Source organism: Syzygium oleosum, unplaced genomic scaffold, assembly GCF_021117445.2.
Source record: "Syzygium oleosum isolate NSW1041296 unplaced genomic scaffold, Sole_v2.1 Sole_v2.12, whole genome shotgun sequence".
NCBI lineage: Eukaryota > Viridiplantae > Streptophyta > Magnoliopsida > Myrtales > Myrtaceae > Syzygium > Syzygium oleosum.
The window spans coordinates 2,320,995-2,344,297 of NW_026607496.1; the positions used below are offsets into that span (position 1 = coordinate 2,320,995).

Genomic DNA, 23,303 nt, shown 5'->3' on the forward strand with positions numbered 1-23,303 from the left:
TTTTCCTGTTATAAAAAGAGCAATGGCTATCTCAGATATGGAGATAGTGAAAGCTTGTTTCTGAATAAAAAGCTTAAGACATCTCTCTTGCGTCGTTCGATTACGGCAAATTGTTAGGATATGTGATGACTCTTGCACGCAGTTCTGTTCAACTAAATGCAGTACAGCATCATCTGTTACGTTAAAAAAAAAATTTTGCCGTTAATAGTTGCTTCATGTACACCATATTGACAACTGCAAAACTAAAAGCTTTTCTCCCCTTAAAACATCTCTGCCCCTGTGGGAATGGAGCAGTTCTATGAAATCAAAGAGAAGTTCATGGCGCCGTTTATCGCTATGCTAGAGAATTCAAGTGAAAATGCAGTTGAGACCTGCTAGCTGATAGATCGGTAATTCGGAACCTCGCTCTTATATGACCAAATCAATTCGATAGGATTAAATGAACTGAATTGAAAAAGAAGTAGGTAGTAGAAAAAAGACTGTAGTTTTAATGTCATTTGTCATATATGTGCAAATCGAAATCGATAAAATTTCGTGGGACAAATTACCGACCCGCGATGAATAAGGAGGGTAAAGTAATACTATAAAGAGTCCGATAACTTTCGTACGATGCTCACTTGAGTGTCGTAACTTTTTTTTTATTCACTTAAGTGCCACTTCCGATAAAAAAAAATCACTTGAGTGTCATTTTCAGTGAAAATAGATCATTTGAGTGCCATTTCCAACAAACCATCATACATGAATTTTTTTATTAATTTTCCATCCGACGTGAATTTTTTAAATATTTTTCATTTTATTTTTTTGAATTTTTTGAAATTTTCTTTTTCTTTTCCTTTTTTTTTCAATGCCGGTGAGGATCACCGGCGACCCTCGCCGGCTGTGAAGCCCTCGCCCAGATTGGGAGACGACCGCCTTGTCCTCGGTCGCGAAAGCCGTGGGCGAGGCCGTTGCGGCCTCGCCAGCGGCGAGCAAGGCCGAGAAGGCCATCGCCAGATCTGGGCGGCCACGAGATCTGGCGGCCTCGCTCGTGGCCGCGAAGGCCCGAGGGCGAGGCCGTTGTGGCCTTGCCGGTCACGGGCGAGGCGGCAAAGGTTGTCGCCAGATTTGAGCGAGGCCGCCAGGCGGCCTTGCTGCAAGTAGTTTTGATACTGCAAGTAGTTTTGATAGCATTGCTGCCATGTTACTTAGCCAGAAGCAGAGCACATAGCTTCGCTATAATTTGCCACGTAAGAAGCAGAGCAAAAAACCCAAATGTGTAATCTGGCTGCGATGATAATCTGAGTAACCAGCTTGCCAAAAATATTCTCCGCTATTAATTCAAAGTGCCTATCACCATGATCCAGTACCATCCACTTCCACGTATGCATCTTCTTTGAAGTAACTATAGGACATTGAAGGGATCAGATTGCGTTAACAAAACTGTACCAAAGAAAACTAGCATCTCTCTCCAAGCACATACATTACAAGCTAATCAGGATTTATAGCATAATATTTTGAACCCCAGAGTCCTTTTGTTTTCTTTAGGTCCATGATATTGGTCCATAACGTCTGCATTGCAGATCTTTAGTACAAAGTAAATTTACTGCCACTAACATTTACCAAACTCAAGAGCATCCTGACACCGCACTAAACAATCATTTGCTTGCACGCTACGATGATTGTATGTGTCAAGAATCAAAGGGTGGAGGGCGTGATGAGAGGCAGACTGTCCAGGCAAACCCTGCTGCTGTGAGTGAAACGCAAAAACAAACCGAAACTTGTGTTCCTCAGTCAGTTATTAAAACAGAAAATTGGCAATGAATGTACCTCTATTGAGAGCGTAAAGAAAGTTACATCCTATGGGCCTGTCTGTAATGAAGTTGATTGGTGCCATTCAAGACGTCAACGTGGTTTGGCACGGGCAATGTCTGTCAGCGGTGCTCATTCTTTTCGGAAAATCCCTCACAGTGCAAGGGAAAAGTTACTGCAAGTTGTTTCCATACACTTGCAGCCATGTTCCTTAGTCAGCAAGCCGTCCCTCAAACTTCGCTGTAAGAAGCAGAGCAAATAACCCAAATATGTAATCGGCCTGCAATGATAATCTGAGTACCCAGCCCACCACAAGTATTCAATGCTATTGATTCAAAGTGCCCATCACCATGATCAAATACCATCCACTTCCACCCATGCATCTTCTTTGAAGAACTATGGTAAATAAGTCATTGAAGGGATCAGATCGTGTTAGGAAAAGAAAATAAAAGAACACCAGTATCTCCCTCTCTCTCTCTCCAAGCACATACATAACACCCCGGAAAAAAGGAAATTTGTTTTCTTTAGTTCCATTTTGAGGAAGAGGTTCATGTTATTTGTGTATAATGTCTGAATTGCATGACTTTAGTACATAGTAAAGTTATTGCTATTAGCATCTATGATCTATTTAATTCAAGAACATCCTCACACCGCTTGATCATTCTTATGAATTTCACCTGTTTGATAAATACTAGGCATCAGAAGCACAAATCGACAAGTACATGTACCAGTTAAATACAGCGACTTCTTACAGACCCTAGGCATACGAGAAACAAAATCTACCTTCCACCCCTCCAAAAGCTTTATAATGAAGCAAGAGAAAAAATCTCCCAGACTTGAAACAACTTTATAAATGGCACATGGGACTCATTGAGATAATGTGTGGAAGAAAACTTGCCGTTAATCTGGTTAACTCTTCATCACATTTCAGATGAAAAAGTGGACAGATCTCTGACACAATGGAGAGTTCAACTAGAAAAGGATGAAGTTCCACTTATCATGAGATATTTAACCCACAACTCCATCGTCACTACATCTGCAGAAAATCCCCTTTCAACCATTTCACCGACCAGTTGCGCTGCTCTCGTATTTTCGTTATGTCTTAGAAGCCCTTGGATTATTATGTTGTAAGTGACACCATTTGGAAAGCATGCGTTTCGTTCCATCTCCTTTAGCAGCTGATATGCTTCCTCCGTGCGTCCTCCTTTGCACAATCCATGCATGATGACACTATATGTCCACACGCTAGGTTGCATGCCTCGAGCATGCAAACAATTAAACAGCCCCATTGCATCGTCGAGTTTTCCGGCATTACACATGCCATTCATTAGGATATTGTAAGTTACAATGTCTGGGATGAACTTGGAATCTTCCATCTTTCGAAGCAATATCATGGCCTTGTCAATCTGTTGTGTTTTACACAAGCCATCCAATAACGCATTCAATGTATAATGATTTAGAGATAGATTGCGAGATTGCATTTCGTTAATTAGCTCCTCGGCGGCTTGAAGGTTCCCGACCTGGCAAAATCCATTCACAAGAGTGTTGTATGTGATGACATTAGGAATCAGGCCCCTCTGAAGCATTTCTTGGAAAAGCATCTTTGACTTGTCAACTCTTCTCGCTTTGCAGTATCCGTTAATCAACATGTTATAACTAACAACATCAGGTGAACAGCCTCTTTCGACCATCAAATTAAACACTTCCATTGCATCATCCATTCGATTTTGCAGACAATAACCATTCATCAATGTATTATAAGTGAAATTAGAAGGCACTATACCTAATTGAATCATCTGGTCCACTATGGCCTCTGCCTCTTCAAGCATTCCCTCTTTACAATGTGCATCCACCAGAACAGTGAAGGTTAGAACATTCGGCATTACTCTGCTTCGCATCATATGACTCAGCAGTCTTCGAGCCTCTTCCAATTGGCCGGAATTGCACACTCCTTGAATGACGGAGGTATAAGTAACGACGTCCGGTTCAATTCCTGCCTTCATCATCTTCTCCAACAAGACTGTAGCATCTTTCCATTGGCCTAGGTTGCATAAGCAATGAATCAACGAGCTATAAGTGAGTAAGTTGGGTTGGATGCCTCCGCTCGTCATCTCTTTCAACAATACCAGGGCATCTTCCATCTGGCCTACATTGCACAGGCCATGGATCAAGGAGGTATAAGTAACAACATCTGGTCGGACGCCCTTCATACTCAAACTTTCGTGGAGTCTCAAGGCCTCTGTGATCAATCCCTCCTTGCAAAGACCATCTATTACTATGTTGTATGTGAAGGAATTAAGCCTGCAGCTTCTCTCTTCCCAGTCCCTTAGCAATTCAATCGCCAATCTGGCGTTACCCGCCCTGCATAACCCCTTCGCGATTATCGCATACGTGATCTCATTGGGTGCGGGGCCTTTTCGCTGCATATAATGGAGGAACCTCAACGCTTGATCAGTTTTGCCCTGAATAAGGAGACCATCAATTAGGGTGCTCGACGCCACCACATCGACGCGAAACCCAAGCTTCAAGATCCTACCCAGGATAGACAAGCCCAAATCAACCCGATGTAACCGACAAAAGCAATTCAACGAAATCGTCAGCCAAAAATGATTATCTTCAATCCCAAACGAATGCAGCTGCTCAATCAACCGGATGGCAGTGGAGTAGTGCTTCATCCTCACTACAGCACCCAACAGAAGACTGAAATCCCTGGCGGAAGGCAAAGGGTCGGTGTTGATCATTTTATCGAAGCAACGGAGGGCATCGCCCACACTCGTGAACCCACCACCACCACCACCACCACCTTTAGCTCTGCAATTTGTCCTCCCGTAACTCAAGACCTGGTTCGGCTTAGGGTTAGGGATCGAAGAAAACCTCCGACGAGGGCGAGACGAGAAAGGGAGATGGAGAAGGGAATGGGATGACGACTGGCTGGACATAGCAGTCGGAGAAGGACGAAGAAGAAGAAGGAAGATGGAAGACGCAGGGCAGTGACCCGTTCGCTTCATCTCAGCTGATGATGACGAATCCGAAAACTGAATAGCTTTTGCCTTAGGATGCATACAACGAAAAATCCAAATCGATACAACTTGAACAAATTTATCGTAAATTAATTTTTTTATCATAAAAATATGACTTAATTCCAAAAAGAAGAATAAATTTTCGATTGAGTGACAATTCTGATCCTAATTTTTTTTTTATCTCATAAAAAATTACCAATTTTCACTTAGGCTCCGTTCGTTTCACGGAAAATGTTACGTTTGTGAAAAATGTTTTTCCGAAAGTCATTTTCCTCGAAAATGACATAATTTTCTGGTGTTCGGCTGAAATCTGAAAAAGTTTCGGAAAATATTTTTTAATTTTCTCGGAAGTCATTAAAAATATTTTTCTTTTTTATTTTCTTTTTCTTTTCTTTTTTTTTTCCTTCTTCTTCCTTAGCCGGTAGCGGGCCACTGCAGCGGTCGACGACTGGCCAGCTCGAGCCTCACCACAGGCTAGCGAGGCTCGAGCCTCACCACAGGCTAGCGAGGCTCGAGCTCTTGCCAGATTCCGGCGAGGTCAAGCCTCGCCGGCTTGTGGCAAGTTTCCGGCTTGCCTGATCCGATGTGGGCAAGCTCGCCCAAGGCCGGTCAGGCAAGCTCGGGCCTCGCCAGATTTGGCGAGCTGGGCGAGGCTCGCCAGAGCCTCATCGACATCTAGCAACCTTGGGCCAGGCGAGCCTCGCCCAGCTCGCCGGATCTGGCGAGGCCCGAGCTCGTCTAACCGGCCTTGGGCGAGCTCACTCACGGCGAATCAGGCGAGCCGGAGCCTCGCCACAGGCCAGCGAGGCTTGACTCAAGCCTCGCCGGCTTGTGGCGAGGCTCGAGCTGGTCGGTCGCCGGCCGCCGCCGTGGCCGGCGATCGGCAGCGATCGGCTGAGGAAGAAGAAGGAAAAGAAAAAGAAAATATTGAAAATAAGTTGTGAAAGAAGAAGAAGAAAAATGATTTCCTCTAAAGAGGAAATCAATTTCCTCAAAAGTGAAGGCATTTTGTCCATAGGAAGGAAAATGTTTTCTGTAGGAAGTTATTTTCTGTGAAACAAACACCGGAAAATGTTTTCTCGGAAGTTATTTTTCGTGAAACGAACGGAGCCTTATATCCCAAATCTGACCCCTTAATTGATTATCCAACTTGACTATTCCACCTCAGTAATAAATCCACAAGACTTGCTGACTGAATTTAAAGCACTATTCATTGTCTTCTTCTCTGAGCCACAACTTGAGAAATAACTGTGAAAATGTTCATCTCATTCACTTCATCGGCAAGTCAAAAAGATCTCTAGATTGAATCTCTCTGGCCAGACTTCGCCGTTTTGTTGAACTTTGAAGCTATAGACCATCACCCGTCAACAGACGCCATGGACAAGATCAGACAAGCTCACGACCATAACCTTTTTTTCTCAAACAAGAGTGACTTTAGACAGAGAGTCAACGAGAGCCAGATTTGAGATAAGGCCGAAAGTTAGTGATTTTTTACGAGACAAAAAAAGTAAGGGCCAGAATTATCACTCGACCTAAAGTTGATGCTTCTTTACGAGACAAAGAAAAGTTTAAGCCAGAATTATCAATCGACCTAAAGTTTGTGTTTTTTTTTTTAAAATTAGCCCCAAAAAACCCCAAATTGATATACATGTGACTATTTTACCCAAACTAATTTTTTTATCACTAAAAACTCCAAACCGGTACACTTATGACAAATTTATCTTATGTTAAATTGGATTAATACCATGAAAAATTACAAACTAATAAATATGTGACAAACTGAGGGGTAAAATTCTAAATTTGTATACTCGTCAACTGTCACGTGTCATATAACTCAGCAATTTGATGGTAAAAGTTAACGAAAACTAACGGAGGGTAAATTGGTCACAAGTGTACTATTTTGGAGTTTTTGGTTGTCAAAAAATTTGTTTGGGATAAATTTATCACAAGTGTATTAGTTTGAAGTTTTTTGTGATACGAGTTTCTCTCTACCAAGGCCTTATACTCATTTTATGGTCCCATGAGCTCAAAATACTTCCTTCACTGATTTAATTTTGAAAAGTATAAAGTTTTAATCGAGTCAAACTCGGAAGTCTTTGACCAAAAAAACACTTTGAAGTCATATAATTTTTTTAGGGATATATTCACTAGAAGTCCCAAAACTTGTCACGAAAGTATAATTGAGTCCTAAAACTTGCAAAAAGTGCAATCAAGTCTTAAAACTTATCAAATTGAGTCAATCGAGTCCTAAAATTAACATCGTCTAATTTACTAACGAAAAATGATGACGTGAATTTTTTTTTAAAAAAAATTATCCTACGTGGCGATGACGTAACTTTTTTTTATTATAATATAAATTTTATTTAAATTTAAATTTTAAAAAAAAAGTTAAATAAAAAAAACATAAAAAAGAGGAGGAGCTAAACTCATGCAGGGAGGGCTAGAAGCCCTCGTCGCCGCTACCGCCCACCAACGCCGAGAGGGGCCAACGAGGGTGAGGAATGACCAGCGAGGGGTTGCGGCCCTCCCCTAGACTCACCCAAACCTGACCGAGGGCCGCCATTTGCAGCCAATCTAGTGGCGACCCTCGCCAACGGTAGGTGACGGGTTGCGCCCCTCCCCCAGACCGGGCGAGGGCTTGCACGCCCTCGCTTGCCATCAACGAGGGTCATCGGCCCCTCCCGGCGATGGTGGGGCGGGGACGGTGGTAGCGGTGGGGAGAGCTGCAACCTTCCCTGCCTGACTTCCTTCTTCCCCTTTTTTTTAATAATTTTTTAGCGTATTTTAAATTTAAATGAAATTAGTATTAAAAATTAAAATTAGGTCAAAACGACATCGTTTTGGTCTTATGTATAATAATTTAGTCATGTCATTGCCCCGTAAGATAGGAAAAAAAAATGCCACGTTAGCATTTTTCATTAGTAAATTAGACGGTGTTAACTTTAAGACTCGATTGAATCAATTTAACAAGTTTTAGGACTTGATTGCAGTTTTTGCAAGTTTTAGGACTTAATTGTACTTTCGTGACAAGTTTTAGTACTTCTAGTAAACATATCCCCTTTTTTTATAAAAAAAAAATAAACCCTGACTTTTAAAAATTAGCTTATACCATTCAAATAATTGTCAAATTGCTACATCCGTGCCACATCTAACCCAAAATCCCAATATGGTAAATTAGTGTCACATTTAACCCAATTTTAAAGATTTTTTGTGACACGAAAAATAATTTGAGATGATTGTAGCACGGGTGTATCGGTTCTGGATTTTTTTTGTGACACAAAAATTAATTTGAGGTAAATGTGACACGAGTGTAGTAACAGTGAATCTTGCAAAAAGTGGTAACGGCAATTAAGATGCAAATTACCACCAATTAACAAGAAGCAAGAAAACAAGATGCTGTTTAGAAATCCACTTCTAAGGTTTTCTTCTAGGATTGCATAAGAATAAGATGGATCCTTGTCTCACACATTCCTTGATGGCCACTAATCTCCCACAAACAGGTCAACCAAAGTGACGAGCTTTTCAGAAATTTCAGAACTAGCAGAGTATGACCCAACAAGAATTACCAACCCTAACAATAAGTTCTTTTCAGCTTTCATTGTTTATGGACAGTTTACTTGGCTTGGTACCCATTGCATAACTTAGAGGGATGGCATCATTAGTGATCCGTTTGTCGAGAGGAAACTGAAAGATTTGTAAAATATTCTCCTAAATATAATCGCTTATATCGCTTAAAATAATTAGTCAATGAAAAATGATTTCATTGTCGATAACCATTTATATTTAAACAATTTTATGGATGATGAAATATCTCTCGTTTGTTCATTATTTTAAGATACGCAAGTGATTACTTTTAGACAGATCCCTTTCTGTGCACACGCTCGCCGCATGCATACACGAGAGGACACCAATATTCACCGTGCGCAAGTATGGGACTCTCAGGCATTGTAAAGCAATTTATGCCCACCTCCTACTCAGCTTCGTTTCAAATGCATCATTATCTACATGTCACTATTTCCCAATTTGCTATTAGGTCCGAGTTAGTATCCAACCCATGAACCACATTGGTTAAGCTCCTCACAAGTATATTTCTCAGATACGCCTTCAACTCGAGAAGCTTCTTGCGAAGAAAGCTAGCTCGTTTGGCAAACGAGAATGAAACATTTGCACGCGCGAACCGCTTGCTAAGGGAAATTGTCGAGTATCACCAACTCATCATGCAGGATGTGGCTTGTATAGATGAGGGGATTGAAGAGGTTGCAGAAGTTTATATTGTTGGTTACCCCCTCTGTCACTAGCATGGTCTCATTTTCCCTGACTTCATCAGTATCACCACCCTCAGCAACCGAGACACCCGCGCCCACGAAAGGCAAGATTTTGAATGTCCTGCCTGTGGAAGAAGAGGACGGCAATGGCTGGGAGGACAGAGTCATCGAGAACTTAGATGACTCGGTTACGAAGGAAGAGGGTGACAGAAGACCAACACCGGCATCTGCCTAAGTTTTTGAGTCCCTTTTTCATTTACAAGATATGTCGAATGCCGATTTGTGTTAATTCTTTTTCTTCTTTTTTCTTACGCTGTGGTTTTTCATCTGGGAGGAAAAACGGGGGGTCGGGAGCAGACCAAATGCTTGCTGGCATTGAGCTATTGATTGCGTTTGTGACTCTGTAATGCGAGCTGTTTGGTTTTGCTCTTCCAATAATGTCATTGATGGCCTAGAGCGTGAAGCTAATTTATGTTCTCTCAAAGATTGCACTCTGAATTCTGCAAAGGTTGAACCTCTCAAGGCCTCTAGTTGTTGTTGATATCTAACTAGGGAAAGCATCGATATGAGATGAGTCAATATAATTTACAACTCAAAGCCAATGACGCTTATACTCACCTCGAGTTCGAGTTGATAAGTTGTCTCTTGAGCTTGAACTTTAGCTGACCTGACTTGACTCATATGTCAAAAGGAAATTTGAGTCTGATGGGGAGTTAAACCTGAAAGTCAAGTTGAATGACGATGTTATATGCATGTTTCCAACACTTGTGAATGTATCGTGTGCGCTAATTTAAGTTGAAGATTTCAAGCATAAGCTACTTGACTCTACTTGAAAAGAATTGGAGGAAATCTTAACTATTTAAGCCAGCCTCAATACAAAGCTCGATAATCTGCTTGCATTGCAATTCACGACATCTTATGCACTATATTGTGCAAAATTTGTTGGTAATGAATACGAGGAAATGAGGTTTATCCAAGTGCATTTGTTAAAGTACATATTGATATATGATTTCAAAGAGAAATAGCAAAGAGGAAGGCCTGACTAACATTCTCAAATCATCATTCCTTCTGAATATTGCAGTAAGAGCTCGTTGATGAACTGTGCGTAATGCCGTACCGGCGATTAAGATGCAAAATTGTAACATCATACCATCTGATACGATGTTCACCCGTAAATCAAATGCTTTGCATAAAATCCATCGCAGTGCAAAGGAAAAGATACCGCAAGTAGTTTTCATACACTTGCTGCCATGTTCCTTAGTCAGCAAGCCGTCCGTCAAACTTGGCTCTTATTTGCATGTAAGAAGCAGAGCAAATAACCCAAATATGCAATTGACCTGCGATGATAATCTGAGTACCCAGCTCATCACAAATATTCTCCACTATTGATTCAAAGTGACCATAACCATGATCAAATACCATCCACCTTCATGTATGCATCTTCTTTGAAATTACAATGGTAGATAGGACATTGAAGGGATCAGATTGCGCAAGGAAAATAGTATAAAAGAAAACTAGTCTCTGTCCATGAGATTTGTGCACAACGTCAGAATTGCATAACTTTAGTACATGGTAGAGTTATTGCTGTTAACATCTATTTAATTCAAGAGCATCCTCACACCACTTGATCATCTGTATGAATCTCACCTGATTGATAAATATTAGGCATCAAATGCACTAACCGACGAGTACATGTACCAGTTAAAAGAGAGATTTCTTACAGAACCAAGGTATACTAGAAACAAATCCACCTTCCACCCCTTGAAAAGCCTTATAATGAAAAGCCAGAGAAAAAATCTCCCAGACTTGAAACAAGTTCATTAATAGGACGTGGGACTCAATGAGATGATGTTTGGAAGAAAACTTACCATTGATCTGGTTTACTCATCATCCCATTTCAGCTGAAAAAGTGGACAGATCTCAGCAACAATGGAGAGTTCGACTAAAAGAAGTAGTTCCATTTGTCCCGAGATACTTAACCCACAGCTCCATCGTCGCTATATTTGCAGAAAAACTCCTTTCAACCATTTCACCGACAAGTTGTGATGCTCTCATATTTTCGTTATTTCTTAGTAGTCCTCGGATGATTGTGTTATAAGTGACACCATCTGGAAAGCATCCATTTCCTTCCATCTCCTTTAGCAGCAGATATGCTTCCTCCGTGCGTCCTCTTTTGCACAATCCATGCATGACAATACTATTAAGTCCACACGTTAGGTTGCAAGCCTCGAGCATGCAAACAATCAAACAGCCCTTTTGCATCGTCGAGCTTTCCGGCATACACATGCCATTTATTAGGGTATTGTAAGTCACAATGTTGGGGACGAATTTGGAATCTTCCATCTTTCGGAGCAATATCATGGCCTTGTTAATCTGCTGCATTTTACACAAGCCATCCAGGAAAGCATTCAAGGTATAATGATCTAGAGATAGATTCCGAGATTGCATCTCGTTTATTAGCTCCTCCGCGGCTTGAAGGTTTCCAACCTGGCAAAATCCGTTGACGAGAGTGCTGTACGTGATGACATCAGGATTACAGCCCCTTTTCAGCATTTCTCGGAAAAGCATCTCGGACTTGTCGTCAACTCTTTTTGCTTTGCAATATCCGTTAATCAACGTGTTATAACAAACGACATCAGGTGAGCAGCCTCTTTCAACCATCAAATTAAGCACTTCGATCGCATCGTCCATTCTATTTTGCAAAAAATAACCGTTCATCAATGTATTATATAAGAAATTAGAAGGCACTATACCTAATTGAATCATCTGGTCCACTATGGCCTCTGCCTCTGCAAGCATTCCCTCTTTACAATGTGCATCCACCAGGATAGTGAAGGTTTGAACATTCGGCATTACTCTGCTTTGCACCATATGACTCAGCAGTCTTCGAGCCTCTTTCAATTGGCCGGAATTGCACACTCCCTGAATGACGGAGGTATAAGTAACCACATCCGGTTCAATTCCTACCTTCATCATCTTCTCTAACAACACAGTAGCATCTTTCCATTGGCCTAGGTTGCATAAGCAATGAATCAAGGAGTTATAAGTGAATATGTCGGGTTGTATGCCTGCTCTCGTCATCTCTTTCAACAATACGAGAGCATCTTCCATCTGGCCTACATTGCACAGACCATGGATCAAGGTAGCAGTCGAGTACTGCTTCATCCTCGCTATAGCACCCAACAGTAGACTAAAATCTCTGGAAGAAGGCAAAGGGTAGATCTTAATCATTTTACCGAAGCAACACAAGGCGTCGCCGACCCTCGTCAACCCACCACCACCACCACCACTAGCTCTACAATTTGTCCTCACGTAACTCAAGAACCGGTTCGGGTCGTCTACATTAGAAGTGGGGATCGAACAAAAGCCCCGACGACGGCGAGAAGAGAGAGGGAGACAGAGAAGGGAATGGGATGCTGACTGGCCGGAGATGGCAGATGGAGCAGGAAAAAGAAGAAGGAAGATGGAGGAAGCAGGGCACAGACTGGTGCGGTTCATCTGCTGCTGACGATGAATCTGAAAACTGAAGAGCTTTTGCTTTGGTCTCTCTCTCTTCTCAAAGTACGCCAGTCTCTACTAAGGGATAAGGACACTAAAACAACCCAGTATAGAGCATTGGTAATAATATCAGCAAAAGAACGTTGTCCTATGCTTCCCGATATGTCAAACTCCACAAATTCTGTTACTGTTAAAGGGAGGATTGATTATGTAGAAGATGATACCAATAAGTGGAAATTCAGTAAAGTTTCAACTTGTGAGATTGTCAACGTTGCACACAGGGTGTTTTCCGAGTATTCATAATCTATATATCATAAGATAAACTAGATTTCATGCTCACCAGTATACCAAAAGATAAAATTGTCAAACTCGTGTATGTTGGAAATGACACATGGCAAATGACCACATATACCATGTTGGATATTTTACGCCTGAATTACACTGACAGCGAGCTCGATTCTCAATTTGGGGTTGTTTAAAATGTTAAGTTCCTGATTGACCAAAATAAAAACTTGAATTTTCAATTAACCAACAGTCCAAACATTAAATACTATTTATGCACTTATTTCTTTACTTTATATTAGGAATTCTAGGAGATAATTGTCCAAAAAATCTCAAATGTACAACAGTCAATGCAGTCCCAAACTATTCAATTTAGTCAATTTAGTCATCAATCATTTGACGATTTTTCAATATAGTCCATTTGGTCAATTTTAGTCGGAAATTGATGACGTGGCGGTTTAATTAGCGTCGGCCATCCTACATGGCACAGCCGGTTACAATCGACGCTGACATGGCTGATTTTTTCAATTTTTTGAATTTTTTTTTTTCCTTTTTTATCCTTCCCTTTTCTTTCTTTGTTTATTTTCTTTTTTCTTTTCTTTTCCTTCAAGGGATTTACGGCCGGTAGGGTCGCTGAGGTCATGGGTACGAATCCGAACATGAGACAAGATCTGAACCATTCAGCCTCACGAGTCTACAAGCCTTTCTCATTCCAATGCTCGCCTTTCGAATCTTCAGTAGGGGCCTTCAGTCTTTTGACTAGAGTATGGGTGGCGAGAGAGCAGGACGGTACGACCTCCCCGCCATAGTCGTAAGTCTGTTTGTTTATTGTTGTCGCTGTTGTCATAGTCAACAAGGTTGAAACTTCCAGGGAAAAACTTTGAATTGGTACCCAAACCTTTTAATTCGTATGATCAAGTCAATCTGCCAATGCTATGACCTCGACGGCCACCGTTAATGCTTAGGCACCACCAGGTACGAGGGGGCGGTGTCGCGTGGCATGGGCATGGCTAAGGCCCGTGTAGTCTATCTCAGGTTGGGTGACTGATTGGCCCGCCATTTTTGACACCGTCGACAGATTTTTTAAGCCAATTCAAACTAAGCCATATCTCTCCGGTCTTCCGAGCATCTAATAGACGGCATTATTTTCATCAATACAGGTAGAAAATAGCTACATGGAGAGAAGGATCAAACAAAGTATCTTCGATATCGACATCCCGGATCGACAAAGCATATCTAATATCCGACGGATATAGGGATCTATTGCTCAAATTATCGGAGGAAACAAAGATGAGTGCTTTATATATAGTCTTACAAAAGTAGCAGCAAAAGGAAAAGGAAAGAAAGGAAGGAAGGAAGAGTTGGTAAGAACAGAAAAGATAAAACATGGTTATGGCTTTTGTTCGTCGATTTGCACTCCCTCTCCTCAGTCTCCTTATCGTGTTCGATTTCGTCCAGGGCGATCCGAGCACGACATTAGTAACCATAACTTGCAACGGTGATGTTTATGGAAGCGGTGATCTTATGGTATGTTCTTGAGGACATGGCGACCTCTATGTGGTACTACCCTAACTTTGATTGCTACGCCTATTCTCCTGACTTTGAAACACTGGCTTATGGCCATGCTTTTACCAGTCGACCGATTTCATCTACTGATTAAGCTACTTGCATGAGCTCAGTGAAGAATCATATACTCAATAACTGCCCAAATAGCATGGGTTTACATTTGGCTCTACTACTATAGGATGAGATACGAAAATTACCAGTTCTCGGAAATTGAAGATGTTTTCGAATACTTTTGGTCAAGCGTTTTCCCTTTTTCTTTTTTTCTTTTTAAAGTCAGGTAGATTTGGTGCTGGCGAATAACCAACTTGAAGGTAAAATAATACTATAAATAACCCAATATGTAATATTGATAATAATATAGGCTAAATGATTTTCTCGTTTAAAAATCAGAAATTATTTTTCAAAATAAAAGTAGACCTTGGCGCTTGGGGGTGAGTCTCCGGCGCCCCAACCCAGAATCTGAGGTTGTACTTGAGATTTTTTCTCAAAGGTATGCTTTATAATTCCTGCATCAAATATCGAGAAAGGACTTTCTTATTATTTGCAAAATACAGTCGATATTCATTTTCCTTCAAAATAAATTCCTTTGAAAATATTTTCAGAATAATTTTTTTTTTGAAACAAACGGAGCCTTAATAATTATGGGTTGTCTTCCTTGCGAAATCCAATTCATGACGATTGCAATCTATAAACGGTAATAACAAAGTCTATATAATATTATTTTTCTATCAGTTTGAATGTCATGATTAGTTTCGGTAGATTGTGTATGTTGAACTCTAGTAATCTAATCGTCAAAACGAGAAATGAGAGTAAATTGTAAAATGATATCTAAATGAGACTGACAAAGAACAAATATTATCAAAGACAATGAAAATGAGACAAAATCGTTATTATAAATCTAAATTATTTCCTTTTGGGCAAATTCTGAATTTAAATATTGACTTCAAGAAAGATCATTGTACGCATTAGCGGCTAATGATCAATAGATGGACGACCGAAGTTACGTTCCTCGAATAATTTGCACAAAACAACGAACAGCTAATGACAAATTTCTCATGAAATTCAAGTAAAGATCACACCATTAACGAAAGCATCTAGAAATAGACATCTGGTGTAAGCATGATACTTTTCGCCTGAAGAGATTGCCAAGAGGGGGCCTAAGTCCAAATATGTTAATATATCCAGTTGAACCCAGTTTCACTCAAAAGGTTAAGATAAATGGGATATGGGCCAACTGGGACGTGGGATCGTCCTAACAATCTCCTCCTTATGTATGAGCTCAGTGTTAGGTGGGATCATCCTAACAATCTCTTCCTCACACGCCGAGCTCAGTGTTATTCCTCACATGCGAGCTCAGTGTTAGGTCTGCTCTCCAACCTTCACTCAAAATGTTAAGTCAAATGAGTTATGGGCCAACTAGTATATAATATTAAACAATCCTAACAATCTCCCCCTTAATTTAGGTATCTTTCTATATCAAGATATCTCAACTTGAATTAGATTGGCGGCCCATCGGGTCTGATACCATTTTGTTGGGAGCAAACAGCAGACGCCCAATACCTTTCGCCTGGGGAAATCGCCAAAAGACAACCAAGTCTGAGCTTGTTAAGCTATTCAGTTGGGCTCACTTTTACTCAAAAGCTTAAACCAATAAATTATGGGTCAACTAGAATATTTTAACTACACTACATCATACCAATTCTTCGATATGGGATTTCTCTAACACAATTCATACGTGCATCCTAACATCTAGGATTAATCAAAACCTATTTTATACATATATTAATCCACGAGACAAAGCATCAAAGGAAACAAAGATGATTAAATCCTTTAAATGGTCTTCCACTTAAATAAGATGCAAATAGAAGTTGGTAACAAGAAAAAAAACATAAAATGGCTTTTTCTTGTCGAATTGCTCTCACTATTTTCGGTCTCTTTTTCGCTTTTAATGTTGTCCGGGGTGACCCCGATATAATCATAGTAAGCAAGATTTGTAACTGCACTGTATATGAACAGGACGATCCTTATGCGAATAGCGTATTGTGCGTCTTCGAAGATATGGCGACTGTGATGGCCAACCACCCTGGCTACGATTATTATACCCGTTCTGCTTCTGCCGACGCGACTGCTTATGGCCACACTGTTTGCAGCCAAGAGCTTTCGTACAACAATTGTGCAACGTGCGTGAGTTCTGCAAGAAAACTGATGGTCCTCGATTGTCCAAACAGCATCAGGATTCGAATGGTGCTCCAAGATCGCAGAATGCGATACAAAGATTATTCGTGCGCGGATTAAACATAGGATCTGCAATACTTTAATCCTACCGTTTTCTTTTTCAATCGACGCAATGACTATCTCACATATGGAGACATTAAAAGCTAGTTTCTAAAGTGAACAGCTAGCTTAGACATTTGTTCTTCGTTGCTCAAGTATGCTTAGATTGCTAGGATATGGGGTGACCCTCTTTTCCTTAAATTTAATGAAGTACTATAATGCATGTAAAAAAATCCAAGTTTACGAGGCTTTTCACATTGTCTGACGCATAAAAAAAAGTTATGGAAGTTCACCCGGCAGTAATTTGATCTCACGAATATGGAAAATCCAAGTTTCAGCAAAACGGCCTAAATGAGAGCTAGCATGTGATTGGGTGATTTTCCCAAACAAAACACATTCCCGCCTTTACTTAAAATCGCGTCAGTCCTTGATGCTGCTACTCAGGCATCACTAAATACAAAATATGAAATCGTGGTGACGTAGCTCACTCTTCATTTAACTCCCTTATTGATAAATAAATAAGTCATATTCAACACTCAATAATATTGAGTCATTCCATGAAATGGCTATTCCCCACAACAAAAAATCATGTGTGAGGATCGATGGGACTGATGCTAACAAATAAAAAAAAAATGTAGGAATGTCCCGACGAAACAATCAGACGGCTGCCGGATCCTTTGTTAACTAGGGTTCATTGAAAAGGAAGTTGGTGGGTTGGTCCATGGCTGATTTTGGTGGTAGTGGACCGGTAGCTATTTGTTTGTGCGCGTGGTGCCGGCGGTGGCCAGCTAGTGGTGGTGGAGGCTATGTTGGTGATTGGCGCAAATCAATCAGTGGTGGGCGTTGAGTTTGGAGGTTCTACCAGTGGTGGCAGCCGATTTCGGGGCTTGCCAAGTTTAGTGGTGGCGAGCAGCTAGAAGATCAAAATTAAAGAGGAAAATGCGGAAGCATCCAATCCGACCAAGGAGGATAATAAACGGCAAGCTAACGGAATTAGTAAGAGAACAAATATCAAATTGACAACACAGATCCAAGAATCTTGCAGGAATTTCTGAAACATACAAGTCTTGCTATCTGCATTTGGTATTAGCATTCTACCCCGAAACACATCAAATCTTCAATACGCTATCGTCAAACAAATCTAAGAAACACCTATTAATGTTACAACATGGACTGCACAATACACTCCTACGTGCATCGCAGTCATCACCCATCAAAGGGGGCGCCTTGAGGAGCGTCACAGCTTTCCTACCCGCGATGCCAATTTTTGCAGGTTCTCCACACATCAACTGAACTGACAAGTTCTTCAATTAGACCATACATGAACTAAGCCACGACGGTTACCGGTGTATATCTCATTCCGCTCTTCGTCGTAGAAAAGTGCAGTTATGTCCTCCAGGGCCTCTGAGACCGTGCTTCTCATCCTCTGAGAGTGGCCCAGCAGCTTTGGCTTCTTTAACTTGCCGCCGAGCAGCTTTGGCTTCTTCAAGTTCCCGCCATCACTGCTACATTCGTCGGCCTTTGGACTGCCATTAGTCGCATTTATCTTGGCCAGGCATTTCCCAGTCAAGATATTGCTGATATTGATCGACCCAGCTGTACCGAAAGAGACAAAATGAATCCTAGACACAAGCATCTAAAAATGTAAAGCCACATCAACAGTCATCCCCTGCTATATAAAAAAGGAACAACTAATGTATATTTACATAGCAACGACAGATTATAAGGGTAAATTATAGAGAAGCATATCCCAATTGACCAGCAAAGTCAATTTCGCAAATACATCAACACCAGAATCATGCATGGCCCTCGCTCAATGTCAATTTTGCAAAGAAGAATGCTTACCATTCCCTTCTGTCCAGTGATCGTCAGAATCGGCCTTGCAGTAAGAAATTATGAGATCCTGATCGCTAGTTATGTAGATGTTATTCGTGTTGCAATCAGGATGCCACAAAAGGTGATCCTCAAATGAAGTCACGAGCTCCCCGCGGAAGTTCCACACTGAGACGGTTCTATTTCTAAATGTCAAGAACAGCTGATTCTCGTAAAGAAAGATGAATGCTGATGGAGTCATAAATTCCGTCCGGCTAACTTCCATTACTCCAGCATTACGAACCTTCAAGGAAGAAAAACTAACATTTACCAGGATGAAGATGAAAAAGACATGAAAGAGATATTTAGAGAGAAATATTTTATACATCAAGTATTTGGAGATTCTCATTTTCTTGCTTGACCAGAAGCTTCTCATTGAACTGTTCTATGAAGTCCACCTTCTTATTGCGATGAAGTAGGTGGTTGAAGGCCTTGAGGACTGTTCCATCCTCTATTGACAGTATCCTAAGAGGAACGTGGCTAGTAGATCTATTAAAAATCAGTAGCATTATACCTGGACTGTAACCATAAAAAGTGGAAAAAGAAAGGCATTAGCAGTGTACGATTCATATGTATTACAAGATGAAGCAGTGACATGTCATAATACATACGTATTTTCTGGAAATCCATCTTGTTCAGTTCTATATTCAATTTGTGATAGACAGAAGATAACATGCTTACAACTGACAACTAGCAATTGTAGATATAGAGACTGAGTTTATGGTTACTGGCTACTGTAGTGATGGGCACTTACAGCAGCAAAGATCTTCTTAAAAGAGGAGAACGTTAAGTATGATTGTATAGTTAACAACTGGATGTGTATCAATATATCTATAACTTAAGCATCTAGCTAAAAGATAGTTGAAACAACTAGACACATGGAGAATACATGTACTATCACCTGAGTTACATAGTTGATGGCACAAAGTCAGCAATTAAAGTCTCTTAAGGAGCCTTATGAGTAGTTTAAAGAAGGGGCTGTGACAAGTGAACCACTATCACCACAAAGGTATCTCATCAATTAGCAGAGGCCCTACTTGTTCTTCACTTCACATGATCCATACCAAAATTCACACTGAAAATTGAGCTTATCATTGTTCAAATTTGCAGGCACATGCAAGCAAATGCATCTGAGAGAGAGAGAGAGAGAGAGAGAGAGAGAGAGAGAGAGAGAGAGAGAGAGAGAGATTACCTGATTTTTATTTCTTGCACATTCTTGTCCGAGATGGAATACAACATCGTATAGTTTTTCAAGTCGAAGACCTTGTATATACTGGCAAAAAAGCGGGGAGAAAAGAGAGGATCAATCAAGGAGTGAGTCTATGGTAACAATCTACAATTTTATCAAAGAAGCATACCTATCTTGCGCCGAGTAAGTAAGAACCTTCCCATTTACATCATCGAACTCCACAAAGCCAGGCCACTTCAAGGATTCTGATTCAAAAAGAGCAAATCCAGCATCTGGTTGGCCCCTCCTTATGTATCTATGAGAGAGAATAGAATACATCATGTTATGTACAAAATCTGCTTCCCGAAGTTGAAAGAACAACAAACAAAAGGTAAACTGTACTCACTCGATCCTTGTAGATCTGCATTTCAAGGAGCTGAAGTTGTCAGAAGCGTATACTGAAACTGTAATAAGTGAATCATTGTTCTTGTTGTAAAACAAACTCCGAATGACTTCATCAGGAGTAACATTCAAGAAACATATCCTCTCATTTGATTCTGCATGAATAGCCACACATAAACTGTTACATGCAGATTCTATTATGGAGTTGTGGGCATTAGATTAGCTCACTGGATTTTTGTGTAAAAATTTTCAGTCCTATATGGACAAATGAATCAAGTGTGTACCTCTGCTGAAAGCTGCACAAACACCTGAATGGTTAAGAGCGAAGACAATGTCATGTGCAGCCACTATCTCAATAACCTTTGTCCTGTTCATCAGGAAAGGCAATACAGGTGAACAATGTCCACTGGGGTCATGGGTGTCATACTCCTCCTGAACCATAATACATTGCCCATTAAATAACAGTTAGTGCAAACTCTGATAAGCAAAATATTCTACTCGTCTTGATGATAGTCGCACTGATTAGAAAGGAGAAGTTAATAAAGTTTTAGAAACTGTAATGAGAGATCTATTCTTTTTACTTCATTTTGACCATTTTGAATCTAATTTCACCATTCATGATGAAAGACATTAATGACAAGGGATGATTGTCACCATCTAGTGGGACACTCATTGGGATAAGAACTGGCAGTTTAAATCCTGCTTCCAAACCCATAAATTCATTCGAACCAAAGACAAATACCATTCCGAAGATGCTCGAACACAATCTTGTCATTGTGCGAAGCATAGGCCAACCAAGCAAGAGCCGAAGCTCCCCTATGTCACCCCAAGCGCAGGGGGCAACTATACCTGCCTACCCGGAGGTAGCCAACCAAAACTGACGTGGAGTTTACCTTCTCCGCCCATAGGCCCCTAAGTTCCCTCCCTATCTTTTTCTTCCTGGGAGAGAAGGAATACGGAGAGAACTTACAGGGAGATCCCTCCACTGTACCGGGGAAGGCCTTTTAAGGACCTGCTCAGGTCCAACTCGAACACAATCTTGTCCCAACAGAAACTCCACCACGAATCCCCCGAAAGCATCAGATACAGACAAATATACATCCTATGTCTAATTCCAAGATCCGCATTTGCCGGGTGCAGAGACATGGATTACTAGCTATTAACTTGTCAAAACTAAGTATTGAACTCATTCTCCTATATGATCTAATTGGACTCTCACAACTGTATGGCTCGAACAAAGTAGCTAAAACCCACCCAAACGAAAATACCTTACTTTAATATGGCAACTCAAACCCAGACAGAGTAAAATGAGCAGAACCAGGAAAGGTATAGCACACGCATCCACTTGGTTCGCTTAAAAAGATGCTACTTCTCGATTGCGCCCTTCAATTTAAGAACTATCACAGCATATTCACTATTCTTCCTTCTCACTCCAAATCTGTCTACAGGCATTTTATCAACCTAAATCAAGCTCTAACAGCTATAAAGCACCTCCAATCCCAGAATTAGAACGTTTGCAAGAGCCAATAAAGCATCCCAAGTCTCACATCTTTCTTTCTAAACCCATCCCAAGAACATCGCGAATCACAACAAATAGGACAAAAGGCTCCATAGTTCCTAACAATACACGATCCATAATCAATTGATAGAACCCAAAGATTTCAAAGCGAACCAAAAAATCGGAATTTACACTGACCGTCAATCGCATGTTGCGAAACCTCTCCTGGGCATTGCTCATGCTGAACGCCCGATCCCTCTTGGAGCGAATCTCTCGCCTCTGCAACTTCTTCACGCTGTTCACGAACCCCTCCCCGCGCGGCCTCTTCTTGGCGACGACCCTCCGACCGGAGCACGGCCTAGGGCTCGCCGATATCCTCCTCCCTTCCATCATCATCCCCCACCCACAACCACCACCACCGCCACCACCACCACCGCCAACACCCAGCGCAATTCAAGCTCGACCCAACATGGGGAACATGATCCCCCCTGCGGGATTCAACACGGGCCACCCATTCCGGCGACGAAAGGCGACGTTCTTGAGGGGAAGGGACCCCTGAAAATGGGTGTTTCCTTCAGCTGGAAATGGGGAAAGGGGGAAGAAGGCACAGGGGAGGTGGAGAGAGAGATTTTGGGGATTGGGGGTTGTGGGGTCCTTCGATAATGAGCGTGGGGGATCGAAGTGGGGGGGATGGAAATGTTGGGACTTTGGATCTCTTTAATGGGGTTTTTCGCCGAACGAAAACGACGACCTTCGTGGAGCAAATGGAGAGCAACCACGACGAGGATCGACGATGAGAGAGAGCTCGAGTTGAAGGAAGATGTCGGTCGGCTGGATAAATGGTCGAATATCTTAAATTCAAAATCTCACATCCATTCCATTTCTTTTTTTTTTCCAAAATGATCTGGGTGCGTTCCCAAAAAAATAAGGAAAAACACCACCAAAAATCTCAAACTATGTCATTTATGATAAATTTACCCTGAACTTTTTTTTTGTGACACGAAAAACCCCAAACTATGCTACTTGTGACACATTTACCCCATAATACATTTGTCCATGGGCATTTTTGTCTTTTTCTTTTTTTTTTCCTTCTCTCTTCCCCTCTGCCGTGGTCGATGGAGGGAAGCCGGCGAGGGTCGCCCTCGCCAGATCCGGCGAGGGCGGCCCTCGCTCGACTCAGGCGAGGCCCTCGCCTGCGTCGAGCGAGGGCAGCCCTCGGCTGAGTCGGGCGAGGGTCGCCCTCGCATGAGTCGGGCGAGGGCGACCCTCTTCGGCGTCGGGCGAGGGCGACCCTCGTTGGCGTCGGGCGAGGGTGACCCTCGCCCGACGTCAGATCCGGCGAGGGCCACCCTCGCCAGCTTCCCTCCGCCGACCACGGCGGAGGGGAAGAGAGAAGGAAAAAAGAAAAACATAAAAAAGAAAAAGACGAAAATGCCCATAGACAAATGTATTGTGGGGTAAATGTGTCACAAGTAACATAATTTTGGGGTTTTTCGTGTCATAAAAAAAGTTCGGGGTAAATTTATCACAAGTGACATAATTTGGGATTTTTTGTGGTGTTTTCCCAAAAAATAATGACGTCGCGAGTATTGGAAATTTATACCCACCTTTGTAGTCGAGGGGGTTTCCAATCAAGTGCCTCGAATTTTGAAGTTCGGCTCGATTCGAGG

The 23,303-nt window shown here is 41.5% G+C and overlaps 3 protein-coding genes and 2 pseudogenes across 3 annotated transcripts; 1 reads left to right on the forward strand and 4 right to left on the reverse strand.

Moving 5' to 3' along the window:
* Positions 1 to 1,184: 1,184 nt before the first annotated feature.
* Positions 1,185 to 1,924, reverse strand: LOC130134644 (uncharacterized; annotated as a pseudogene).
* On the reverse strand, positions 1,699 to 12,508 carry LOC115666450 (pentatricopeptide repeat-containing protein At1g62930, chloroplastic-like; annotated as a pseudogene).
* On the reverse strand, positions 2,672 to 4,854 carry LOC115677133 (pentatricopeptide repeat-containing protein At3g22470, mitochondrial-like). The gene has a single exon (XM_030600202.2). The coding sequence runs from the start codon at positions 4,848 to 4,850 to the stop codon at positions 2,757 to 2,759; it is 2,094 nt and encodes a 697-aa protein (XP_030456062.2). The 5' UTR covers positions 4,851 to 4,854; the 3' UTR covers positions 2,672 to 2,756.
* Positions 12,509 to 16,312: 3,804 nt separating the features above from the next.
* Positions 16,313 to 16,714, forward strand: LOC115677035 (antifungal protein ginkbilobin-like protein 2). Its single transcript, XM_030600079.1, has one exon. The coding sequence runs from the start codon at positions 16,313 to 16,315 to the stop codon at positions 16,712 to 16,714; it is 402 nt and encodes a 133-aa protein (XP_030455939.1).
* A 972-nt stretch (positions 16,715 to 17,686) lies between these two features.
* LOC115677176 (uncharacterized) lies at positions 17,687 to 22,448 on the reverse strand. Its single transcript, XM_030600272.2, has 8 exons — positions 21,832 to 22,448; positions 20,420 to 20,567; positions 20,140 to 20,290; positions 19,924 to 20,049; positions 19,758 to 19,838; positions 18,892 to 19,084; positions 18,539 to 18,809; positions 17,687 to 18,289 (listed from the first exon to the last, which is right to left on the reverse strand). The coding sequence occupies exons 1-8, from the start codon at positions 22,027 to 22,029 to the stop codon at positions 18,000 to 18,002; spliced, it is 1,458 nt and encodes a 485-aa protein (XP_030456132.1). The 5' UTR covers positions 22,030 to 22,448; the 3' UTR covers positions 17,687 to 17,999.
* Positions 22,449 to 23,303: the final 855 nt, after the last annotated feature.

Bases quoted from the DNA above. Each gene is read 5' to 3' on its own strand.
- LOC115677133 (XM_030600202.2), bottom strand. From the start codon at position 4,850: ATGCATCCTAAGGCAAAAGCTATTCAGTTTTCGGATTCGTCATCATCA.
- LOC115677035 (XM_030600079.1), top strand. From the start codon at position 16,313: ATGGCTTTTTCTTGTCGAATTGCTCTCACTATTTTCGGTCTCTTTTTC.
- LOC115677176 (XM_030600272.2), bottom strand. From the start codon at position 22,029: ATGATGATGGAAGGGAGGAGGATATCGGCGAGCCCTAGGCCGTGCTCC. The intron at 20,568-21,831 runs GTCAGTGTAAAT...ATTATGGTTCAG, and splicing joins TTCGCAACATGCGATTGACG to GAGGAGTATGACACCCATGA. The intron at 19,085-19,757 runs GTAATCTCTCTC...TTATGGTTACAG, and splicing joins GTGCAAGAAATAAAAATCAG to TCCAGGTATAATGCTACTGA.